This window comes from Lissotriton helveticus, chromosome 9 (genome assembly GCF_964261635.1).
Source record: "Lissotriton helveticus chromosome 9, aLisHel1.1, whole genome shotgun sequence".
NCBI lineage: Eukaryota > Metazoa > Chordata > Amphibia > Caudata > Salamandridae > Lissotriton > Lissotriton helveticus.
The window spans coordinates 1,191,428,475-1,191,441,111 of NC_136070.1; the positions used below are offsets into that span (position 1 = coordinate 1,191,428,475).

Genomic DNA, 12,637 nt, shown 5'->3' on the forward strand with positions numbered 1-12,637 from the left:
GACACATGTGAAGACATTACCACAAGCATTTTTCTACATTTGTCTATGGACTTATCCTAGCTCTAAATAAATTATACTTATCAGGAGGCGTGGGGGTAGGCCCTGTAGTCAAACGCTTAAGATTTTTCTGGTTGTCATGCCAGTGTAGCGTAAGCCACAGGGGCATGTGATCATGTAATTTACATTACTGCTATTGCAGTTAGTGTGGGCTCTTTTTTCCCATGCTTTTGCAAGGCCTAGTTCCAGTGTGTGTGTGTGTGCCATGTGCTACTTTTAAATACCACGCACCCTATCCTATAAACATTAGGGCCAACCTTAGGGGTGACTTATACGTATCGAAAGGAAGGTTTAGTCCTGACAAATGGCTATTTTGCAAGGGTCAAAATGGCCCTTTTAAAACATCACTCACAGATTACAATGACCCAATGAATGCTATGACCCACTGGTAGCATTTCATTTACAGGTTCTATGTATGCATGTATTACCATATACTAGGGACTTAGAAGTAAATTAAATGTACCAATCAGATGTATACTAATTTTACCATTTTTTGGAAGAAGAGCATAATCACTTTACTACTGGTTAGCAGGTGAAGAGTCCTAATGACAACAAAAACTGGGTCAGCAAAAACAGGGAAATGAAGACAAAGATCTGGGGAATACCACGCAAGAGGTGGCCTTTTCCAGCAAGAGCCCACGTCGGCAAACTCCGCAACTGTCAAGAGTCACAAAATAGTACACATTATGTGCAAGCTAGCTGTTAGATCCTTTGCACTCAGAGTCAGGACACACGCCTGAAACATTTCTCTGTCCTGGTCACTAGAAGACCCATGCTATGCAGAGGTGAATCATAGTGATGGTGCTGCCTAAACTTGCCCACAGTTAATGATGGAGCTGTGGTTCTGTTGCGGATAGGTGTACTTGAAAAAAAGAGGCAATATGACCCGGCAAGGGGGGTATTTATATGGGTACAGAGAAAGTATACTATTTGCGGAGAACACTGTATGGAAGTGGTTATCAATTGTGTGTCTTCATGGCAGGGGTTTGTAGTTAACATAAGTGAATAATAAGACTGTGCCTAAAGAGATGTTGTGACTCTTGCCTCAAATGTCAACAATCATTGATTTAAATATTATAAGCATATAGGGGCAGATTACAATCCCTTTACGCCACTTTTGCGTCACTTTTCCCATGTCAAAAGTGACGAAAAAGTGGCGCAAGGGGCTTGTAAATCTGCCCCATAATGTTTTGTTGGGGATAAGGAACATCAAGCTTAAGCTGAGGGTACAGTTTGATAAGTCAACACTACTAGATATTAATGAACTGTGTTTGAAAAATGCATTAAATTCTGAAATGTTTAAGATAAGAGGCATCACAGGCAACCAAACAAAACAGCTATGTCAAAAACAACAATAGGGATTTATGCATGGGTGGATTCTGGCCAAAGCTGTGTGCAGGACAAAAACAGATATCTTTACAAACTTTGATAAGGATCACTGGTTATAACGATGTAAACATAAGTTTTACCTTCATGAAATCATTTTTATCAGTTTAATCCAGGGGTCTCTAGACTTTTCAGTACAATTGCTGCATAATGTATATAGATATATTAAATGAATGAATCAGGCTTACTTGGATTTTTTTTGTAATCAACTTAATATTCAGAACAAAAGAGAACTGTGACAATTACAAAGAAGCAATGCTTTGCATGGACTGAGAAATTATATATAATACTAGCAGCCCGTCCCGATGTTGTCCGGGTATGAAATAGAATGTGTGTAATGTGTGTATTTGGCAAGGGCAATTTATTTTAAAATCTCGCGGTAGACAAAAATTTTTGTTTCATTAGAATAGGGACGGAGAAGGCCCAGCTGCAGTCTGGTTGATGTTAGCAGGCGCGTGTAATTGGTGTAGTGATCTGCCGCCTGAGCCCGGCTACAGCCCTGGTTGATGTTAGCAGGCGTGTGTAATGTCATTGAATGAGAGCGTTATCAGCCACGGGTAAATCCGTTTAATGAGAGAGTTGAGTGACAGCGAGTAGAAGAGGCTGCAGTAATTGTCCCCGCAGACACGCTCATTTGCGTGTTCCCCCGCTTGAGGCCCAGATGCAGGCCTGTTTGATGTTAGCAGGCGCGTGTTCCCCCGCTTGAGGCCCAGCTGCAGCCCTGGTTGAGGTTATCAGGCGCGTGTAATTAGTGTACTGATCCACCACCTGAGCCTGGCTAGAGCCCTGGTTGATGGTAGCAGGCGCGTGTAATTTCGTTGAATGAGAGAGTTCAGTAACAGCGTGCAGAAAAGGCTGCAGTAACATTACTTACCAGGCCTCCAGGCGAACGCTCTTGTCACGCCCCCAGCACACGGCCACAGCAGACGATCTTCTGATTAATGTACGACCCACATGGCATGAAGGGCGGTACGTAGCACACACCCCCAGCGTTTCTCATGCCCCCAGCGTGCCCCTTGATGCTGCGCAGCAACGTAATTGGCGCTTGTATGTACGACTCACATGGCATGAAGGGCGGACACACGCCTCCAGCGTTTGTCCCACCCCCCGCGTTTGTCAAGCCCCCAGCACACGCCCACAGCCCACGATGTGATGGCCGTGCCACACGCCCCCAGCGTTAGTCACGCCCCCAGCCCATGCCCACAGCACAACGCAGACACGCCCACAAGGGACTACTTTGCTGGCACGGTTCTTTTACCTTTTAAATGTATAGAGGAGTTGGCCTAAAGGCTAAGGCGCTCGATCTTGGACCTGGGGATCTGGGTTTGAGTCTTGGTAACGACGCCAAACATCCTGTGAATCTGGGCAAATCACTTAATCTCCCCGTGCCTAACAAAAATGAATGTGTGTCCTCATGTAACGTAACTGGTGCTATGTAAAGCTCTCTGATACCTGATTCAGTTCGGGTCAAGTTCGCGCTATATAAAACTCTGAAAAAAAAATAATACATTTTTTTTTTTAAATGGTGACCGTCTGCATAGCCTATGTCCTTCTGCTGCAACTGCCCTTTCCAACGCTGTATTGGGTGTTGTGATTGGTGCTGTGGTTACTGAGATTACCCGCCTCATAGGTTTGGGCTCTCTCTTTATAATATTAGTATGGAAGTAAAAATGTCAAACATTAGCAAATGTTCAGACAAAATAATTAATTACATATCTATAGCTAAGAAAAGCAGGCTATTCGTTTTTTAATCATATTAAATACTAGAGAACATTGAAGAGGCTCTGCTGCTACCCATAGGCTGTCAAAGGAATTGGAAATATATTTCCCTCTGATCATCGAATCCGAGGCTTTGGAAAACAACAGAGAAATCACATTGTAGCCTATTCATGCTAACTATGCTGCGGGCCAGATAACATCTTGTAGAGGGCTGGGTAGTTTGGAGAAGCCGTGTGTAATCAGATAAGCAAGCTTACCTATTTAGAATCATCCCCATATCTGATATTTAGGAGCCCTGATCGCGAGTCCATCCTTTTGGACAGATGGCAATGTACCTACCTGTGAATACCGGCTGGCTCCATTCACTCCAGTGGTTATTGCTCCTGCAGGAATCGGTTCCTCTGGCTCTCACAAGCACAGACTGTCTGCTCCTTACATTCTTGAAAATGTTTACTGTGTTCCTCTCGGTAGAAGTTACCTACAAAAGGAAACTGTGTCAAAATTTCAAAGTGCCACACGAAAGTCTAAAGGTTCAAAGAGAGCATATAATGAAATTTAAATGAAACTAAAAATAAAGGTAAGTCAATGATAGTGCAAATTAAAGACAAACAATTCGGATGGTGACATAAAGGTAAGCAAACAATATCTGAAAGATCAATGGTGCAGCAAGACAATGCCAGGTGAATACAGGCAAGTTAATTAGGAAGGGAAAGTCAGGTTACTGACACAACCAACACAATAGGAGAGTCTAAACAAGAGCAAAACCAAACATAAGTCCATTACACATGAACCATGGCAAATTAAATGCACCAGAATGTACGTTGTAGGAAACGGCAGTCAAGTAAAGCCCAGACAGCAATACATAAAGGCAGTCTAGTTTTGCCAGAAATTAAAGGTTAGTCAATGCCAAAAGAAAACAATATCATCTCAGTGGAAGGAAAAGATATGTGAGTGAGGTAGTGAACAAAGAAGGAAGCAAAACAAATGTTATCAGTATAACCTGTCAATGCCATAAATTAAGGAAGGCACGTTAAGGACACAGTAAATGAAATGCAAATCAATCAGAGTGAAACACATAAAATAGAGTACCCGATTAAATTAGAATAAAGGAATGTAATGATATCCAGAAATATAAGTAAGAAATAAAATGCTGAAATACGTGATTGAAAAAGACAATAAAATGAATTCAATAATTCAATATCACAGTTGAACAGAGGCCAGAGTGAAAAAAGTGCAAGCTAATGTAATGTAAGTAAATGACATAAAAACAAAAGCAAGTGAAACAATGGAACGACAGTAAGTGAAGGGAAGTCTGTGATACAGAAAAAGGCAAGTCAATGGCACAGCACACACATGCGTGTGTATAATTAGGGCCATATGTATGAAGTAAATTCGCATTCGCAAAGCCGAAATTCACAGAATTTCGGCCTTTGCGAATGCGAATTAGCAAAATGATATGTATGAAGTAAAATCTGATGCAAAATAAGGAATCGCAAAATTTGCAATTCCTTATTTTGCTATTGCATTTAAGGAATCACAAATTTTGCTTTTCCTTAAATGCAATGTATCAAGCCAAAAAAATTTGCAAAATGCCCTTAAGGAATTGCAAATTACCACCAACTTCATGTTGGTGGTAAGTTGCGATTTCCTTGAAAAATGCACATTTCAGCATTTTTCAAAGTGCCATGTGACGCACATACATGCCCTAAGGGCATGTATGTGCGTCACATGGCACTTTGAAAAATGTGCACCCATGCATATTTCAGGGGTGCAACAGGGTGTCCTTTGGACACCCCTGTACCCTTGAAATTATTCTCAATTTGCGATTTTCAAATCAAGAATCGCAAAATTGAGAATACCTTCCGGTTCATTCCTATGGGCCTCCTGGCCCATAGAAATGAATGGGAAAGTATTCCTTAACTGCGATTCGCAATTTGCTAATCGCAATTAAGGAATACTAAGAATTCGCTAAAAAAAGCGATTTTGTACATACATACCAATTTGTGATTCTGAAATAGCGATTTCTTAAAAATCGCTATTGCAGAATCGCAAATCGGTACCTTCATACATATGGCCCTTAGATCTGAAAGTAGGAAACCACAAAACGCAAAAGCAAGTCAACTCTACTGTCAAACAAAGGAGGTGGCAATAGCTTGGTAAAAAGTCACATGAAACAGTCATGTCACTCACACATCAAACCAAAGGCAACTTAATAACGCAGTCAAACAATTTCAAGACAACAATCTACAACAAGCATTGGTAAATGCACTAGGTTTCGCCTATTTGATGAATAATAAGCTGTTTTTTGTTGTAAGTTGTACCTTGCTGAGTAGTAACAATATAAGTTACAGAAATTCTGTTAAAGTGTTATGACTTATTTATGTACAAAAAAGCAATATATTGTGCTGTTACCAGTGGAATAGTGTGGGTAAGTAATAGCAATATTTTGAAAAATTAAATAGAATAAAAGAGTGAAATGATTGAATTAATTGATGTAATAGCAATATTATGTGTTTAGAGGAGTTCTGACAACTTTTGGTACTGGAGCCACTGCACCTGCTGCACCATTCAAATCACGCCCATAGTGCCTGCAAGATAACTGCATTTGGCACTTTCTGTTTAGTAGTAAAATATATGGTGTCTAAGTGTAATATAGCTAGACGGTGGAGTGCCCTAGCGGCCCCGGAGTTGAATGCATGGATAATTGATATGGATTGGTGTATGGTGGCTGAAAAACCCATATATGAAATAAGGGGCTGCCCAGATAAATGGACAAAAGTATGGGGGAAGTGGAACGAATACTGAGGCATGATATGTGCACCAATATTAGCAACAGAGCATAGACTTCAGTTATTAATTGATCGAGGTACGGTGGAGTTGGGATTATGATCAATGATATCCTGGAAATGTATGATCCTGCTGACGGACACTCCGCAGCTTGGTGCTGCTGTTGCAACATGTAACATGATACTGAATGTGCATTGACCAGCTGACTGCTCAATGTTTGTATTTTTGTTTAAATAAAAAGATTTTTTTTAAATAAATAATCACCTTAGTCAGTATTTAGGGGCGTCAATTTCTTAAAGCCCCATCATTAATAACTACACAGTATGCTTAATTGTTATAATGGTTGCCAATCATGAAAGATAGGACTCAGCAAATGTCTGAAATTCAAGGAACATGCGGCGTCTCTTCACTAGATTGGTTGGAAATGTAAATTAGGGTTATGCATGGCATAGTTTATGGCAGACTAACTCCTGGTGGCTGGGGCATCAGAGCACAGGTGGGTGTGATGCAGCTTCTAGGTGCAGGATGGGACATTCAGGTCAACCTTGCCACAGAAGGATTTAGAACACTAAAGCTGTACATCGGTTCCAGGGAACACTTCAGGTTGAATGGCTTTTTCTGCCTTCTTTACAGCTCCTTATACTAGCTATTACCCTCCACCCTTTTTTATCACCATCAAGGTTCTATCGAGGTTTTGCTCCTGTGAGTCCTGGTTATCCGCATGCGCGCTAGCGTTTTTCCTGCTGCGCGCTGCGTTTTTCAAAAAGCAGCGTTACATGACGAACTCAGCTCGTCATCAGCGCACGCCAGGTTACGCTCATGACGAGCTGAGCTCGTCATCAGCCCCAAAGGGGTTATTTTCTTCTCATCCAATTGCCTTGCGGCTACTTCTCTCCAGTCTCCTGTGCTTCGCTTTCACTCTGCTTTTAAAGAAGCTCTTACCTTGCTTCCTCCTTACATTTACTCTGATGGCCATATGTTCACCGTGCCCTGCCAAGCGTGAGCTGGTGAGTACATTTGCAGAAGGCGGCTTGCCCTACTGCAAACATTACAGAACTGAGATTCTGTTGTCAGAGCAAGCCCTTAAACGCTATATTTGGAGAAATTAGGGGTGTCAGTGTACGTGGACTACTAGCCCCCGCCGCTAATTTGGCCTTGAAGTGATCACATCCATGGGGGTTTCACCTTCTCTACTGAGAACCCTCTAATCTACCACTTTTGAAAATGGCAGAAGCCTTCCTCATCTGTACAGACCAGATAGCCCACCCTAGTCTGGAATCAGATGCCATGACTGTTACAAGCCAAAGGTACTAACATTTAACAATATCTATACTGCATGGTTTGACAAAATTGGGAAGAATACAGTGCAAGTAGATATTTATATATATATATATATAAATATATATTTATTTTTTTTGCAGATTTTATATAGCGCGAGCTCGACCCGAAGGTATTGGAGCGCTTTACATGGGCACCGGTTACTTCACAAATTCAGGCACAGGGAGATTAAGTGATTTGCCCAGAATCACAGGATGTGGACGCGACCCAGAGGCTTGAACCCTGGTTTCCAGCATCAAAGTCGGCAGTTTAGCCGACGGACCACATCCTCTCCCCGATATTATGGTTCTGGCGAATTCCACATACAATTTAGAGCCCTGAAGAAGCCCTGTGTGGACGAACTGCATTGGCTACTACATTCTATCATTTATTTTACTGGTGTAACGTTACATGAGAAGATATTTAATAAATAATAAATGTAGAAAGACAATTTTGACATCGTAAGGGTTTTCTTGTTTATACATGGACTAGCAGCCCGTCCCGACGTTGTCCGGGGATGAAATCGAATGTCTGCAATGCTTTCAATTTGCAAGGCAATTTATTTTTAAAACTTACTTTGAATCGCCCCATCACCGGGCTCAGGCCCCGCGTTTTTCTTAAAACGTACTCTGAATCGCCCCATCACCGGGCTCAGACCCCGCGTTTTAAAAAAAAATAACTCAGAATTGCCCCATTACCTGGCTCAGGCCTCGTGTTTTTTAGAAAAGTTACTCTGAATTGCCCCATCACCCGGCTCAGGCCCCGCGACTCAGAATCGCCTCATCACCCGCCTCTGCCCCCACAGAAGAATGCGCCCACTGTGAAGCTGTGTCCTCAATGCAATATGGGAACGTTTGTGTCCGCTGCAAACGCGAATGTGTTTGTGCGCTCCACCTGACGCTCCGCTCCAGCCGACGGCAATTAGACGCCCCACATCGCGTCAACATGCAACGCCCACATAAATGGTAAATGCAATGCCCACTTGTATTGGGACGACGCCCACTCGTATTGGGACGGCTCGGTTCCATCTGACGGAAATTACACGCCCCACATCGCGTCAACGGCCAACGCCTACAACAATGGTAAATGCAACGCCTCCTCGTAGTCCCAGCAGGCCGCGCCCATCGCTCTATGCCAATGCTTACGCACACGCCCAAATGGTAAATGCAACTACCCCTTGTTTCGGGACGGCAGTCCCAGCATGCCACGCCCATCGCTCTATGCACACGCCCATGGCTTTCCAGCAGAACGCCCACGCCCACAACTGACTACTTTTTCCCTAACATTCTTTCTTTGGCCCACTGTTGCGGTAAATGCCACCTCCCTCTCACTTAGCGCGGGGACACGCCGAGATGGCATAACTATGCGCTTTATAAAAAATAAAAAATTTAAAAAATGTATATGGTGGCCAGCTGTATAGCCTATGTCCATCTGCTGCAACTGTCCTTTCCAATGCTGTATTGAGTGTTGTGATTGGTGCTGTGGTTCCTGAGATTACCCGTCTCAAAGGTTTGGGCTCTCTCTTTATTATATTAGTATAGACTGTGATCACTGTTGTGGTTGTGGTTGATGAAAAAAATATTTGCTGAAATTCTTGCATTATACACAATAGATTACGAATTGTGAATGCAGAACCACTATTTGCAATTTGTGTTTGGAAGTTGTCCATATAGAAGTAGAGAGGGGTTGCCCTCCAAGGTTCATTGTACCAGTGTGAATATTTTCGACTATCCAACAATATCATTGTTGGCAACTGCGGTTTTCGTTTGCCTCAATCCCTCAGTGTCTTGTTGTAAATTATTATGATCATATTTACGTACTGTGATAGAGAAATTAAATAAACAGCATCTAATCAATTGACGTATATAAAAACTATGTTCAAACAACAAAAGAGTGTTGTATGGTTATGTAAGACCACGCGTAGGAGCAAGGTAGAAAGGTAACCGGCCTCATTTAGGTAGGTTAGGAAGGCCCTCACTCACCACCTGGTGGTGACATGCTTCATCATTGGGCCCCACTAAAGAGGCAGAGTGCCTCTTTAGTGTGCTTCGACGCCAGAACTACTGCGGAGCAGGATTTGTGAGTTTAGGGCGTGCAGTGAAAGTAAATTAAATGGTGGTGAGGGGTATAAAAAAGTCTAAGTGTAACCAAAAATTGATTTATTATGTGGTCACTTAGAGCATAGATTTAAAATTATGTGTTGGGAAAATCGTCCACAATTAATTGTGTGGTTGTTTCCAATTCTACATTTTGGCTGCTTTAATAGAGAAATATTTACCACCCATGTTTTTTACTTGAATGCTGAGGTTTTGAGGCAAGGTGCCAATCTTGAGCAGATGTTCCTTTGTTGTGTGTATTTGGTAATTTTATTCCTGCTAAAAAGTGGTCCTGTTCCATGTATTGCTTTCTGGGTGATACATAGCAGTTTTAAGGTGGATCCTCTGGCAACCGCTAACCAATGTAGGGCCCTCAAGGCAGGGGAGATGTGGGTTTACATGTGGGAGTAGTCTAGAAACAGAGTTCTGAATTTGTTGTTGTTTTTTCATAGTTGATAACGTTGATCCATGGTAGAGGCCATTGGTGCCATCAAGTTTGGACAGTACAATATAGATAGTAGCTTGGACCTTGTTTAGAAATCCTAGTTGGGGGAATATGTATCACAGAGTTTTCATAGTAATGAAGCTTGACCTTGTCAACTTGTCCACTTGGGCATTCATTGGTAATTTGGAATCCATGGTAAATCCAAGGTTTCTTACTTCCTTAGATACTTTATGAGGTGGTCGCAAATAATCAGGCTAGGCGCAGAGTGGGTCATAATGTTTCTAATTGCCACCTGTGAGTATTTCAGTTTTGGAAGCATTACATCTGAGGAGGGTCTATGTCATTCACTGATCAGTGGCTCTCAGGCAACTTAAGATTTTTGAGTTTCCAATGTCTTTGGGCCTTTCCAGTTTAAGAAGTATTTTTTATGTCATCTGCACTTATAGCACGTGAGCTGAAATCCGTTGATCTTTGCCAGAATGACTTCATGTAGATGTTGAAAAGTATGGGTGAGAGCACAGAGTCTTAATTTAACACATTATTGCATGCATTAATCAAATAAATTAAATTACAGTGCTTGGTACGTTTTAAGCAAACAATGCAGGGGTTATGGGGGTATTGGGTGGGGAAGTATAATATGATTTAGGTTTTTAATTATTGATACTTTGGTATTGATTAAAAATACATATTGATATATATATATACCAACAACTTTCCCTTCTAGCAGAAAGGAAAACGCTTGACCATGGCATCGTGGGGTAACTTGTGCTTTATTCAGCCATGAGAAACAGTCTCTGTCTTCAAACCTTACGCGTTTCAGCTGTCGTTGCAGCCTTGATCACAGGTGAGCAGAAATCCTTATGTTTGCGACGTGTGATGTGATCTTTATACGTCTGCGTCAAACTACTCCTTTTCACCGTAGTTCTCGGCTTCCTACAATTCCCAGGATGCATCAGGTGAGTTAAAGTCTCTTTGTCTTAACACTTTTACTGCTCCGATATTTCTTCCAGGATTACACACAATTACAGTACGTGTATGTATATTCTGAGTGTCTCACTCGATGCACAGTCTGCTCATTAAAATAAATCTGGCTGTTTCCTTGAATATAATTAATGCCTGCACTTCGAAACAATCCCGAAGCCTTCTGTTAAAGCACCCGTGTGCTGCACATTCCCAAGCTTGCAGTGCAGCCCAGTTGGAATTTCGGCTGAAAATCTCCGTGCCTAAATACTGGAACACTGCAGGCGGGTCCCGCTCCTTTTCTTACAACTCCAACTCCTTTTGCCCACATGGAGCAGCGGACCTCTCACAGGGCGGTCACAGCGCTGGGGGTGGGCAACCTCCATTAACATACCAACAACTTTCCCTTCTAGCAGAAAGGAAAACGCTTGACCATGGCATCGTGGGGTAACTTGTGCTTTATTCAGCCAAGAGAAACAGTCTATATATATATATATATATATATATATATATATATATATATATATATATATATATATATATATATATATATATATATATATATATATAAAATCCCATATAGAAATAACGCAGCACTCCTTATGGCTTCAAAAAAGGTTGTTTATTGCAGATGCAATCTCCTACCCGCTTCGAACTCTGTTCTTGATCACGGTAGTTTGATTCAAACTACCTTTTTTGAAGCCATAAGGAGTGCTGCGTTAAGCAAGCCGGGCCGAAGACGGCTGTAATGCCAGAAACCGGTCCCCGGAAGCTTGTTTCCTTTCCAGTAAAGAATTGGCTTGGTAGTTTGGTCTGCCCTGTTCCCATGATGCACTGGGCCAGGGTCAGACTAATTTGCATGTAGCCGGGTTCTGAGCTGGGATGGTGCAGGGAGCTAAAAAACGGTGATGGATCAAGCCCTGCTCTTTTGACTGGGTAGGAGTGTTCTGCTTAATTCAGATACTCTGTCCATCACCACCCCCTTTATGAATCGTTTTGGCCACCACAAGTGTGGAAGGGTATGCTCAGATGTGAGTCCCTTGCTCACTGCACCATCAGGATTCAAGCAAGCCGGGCCGAAGACGGCTGTAATGCCAGAAACCGGTCCCAGGAAGCTTGTTTCCTTTCCAGTAAAGAATTGGCTTGGTAGTTTGGTCTGCCCTGTTCCCATGATGCACTGGGCCAGGGTCAGACTAATTTGCATGTAGCCGGGTTCTGAGCTGGGATGGTGCAGAGAGCTAAAAAATGGTGATGGATCAAGCCCTGATCTTTTGACTGGGTAGGAGTGTTCTGCTTAATTCAGATACTCTGTCCATCACCACCCCCTTTATGAATCGTTTTGGCCACCACAAGTGTGGAAGGGTATGCTCAGATGTGAGTCCCTTGCTCACTGCACCATCAGGATTCAAGCAAGCCGGGCCGAAGACGGCTGTAATGCCAGAAACCGGTCCCCGGAAGCTTGTTTCCTTTCCAGTAAAGAATTGGCTTGGTAGTTTGGTCTGCCCTGTTCCCATGATGCACTGGGCCAGGGTCAGACTAATTTGCATGTAGCCGGGTTCTGAGCTGGGATGGTGCAGGGAGCTAAAAAACGGTGATGGATCAAGCCCTGATCTTTTGACTGGGTAGGAGTGTTCTGCTTAATTCAGATACTCTGTCCATCACCACCCCCTTTATGAATCGTTTTGGCCACCACAAGTGTGGAAGGGTATGCTCAGATGTGAGTCCCTTGCTCACTGCACCATCAGGATTCAAGCAAGCCGGGCCGAAGACGGCTGTAATGCCAGAAACCGGTCCCCGGAAGCTTGTTTCCTTTCCAGTAAAGTATTGGCTTGGTAGTTTGGTCTGCCCTGTTCCCATGATGCACTGGGCC

The 12,637-nt window shown here is 42.8% G+C and overlaps 1 protein-coding gene across 1 annotated transcript in view; it reads right to left on the reverse strand.

Annotated features, from left to right (window-relative positions):
• The window catches only part of IL5RA (interleukin 5 receptor subunit alpha), a 188,015-nt gene that overhangs the window by 43,747 nt on the left and 131,631 nt on the right, over positions 1 to 12,637 (reverse strand). Inside the window, exon 8 of the mRNA XM_078662390.1 lies at positions 3,502 to 3,640. Coding sequence (XP_078518516.1) covers positions 3,502 to 3,640 — 139 coding nt within the window. The remainder of the gene's footprint in view (positions 1 to 3,501; positions 3,641 to 12,637) is intronic.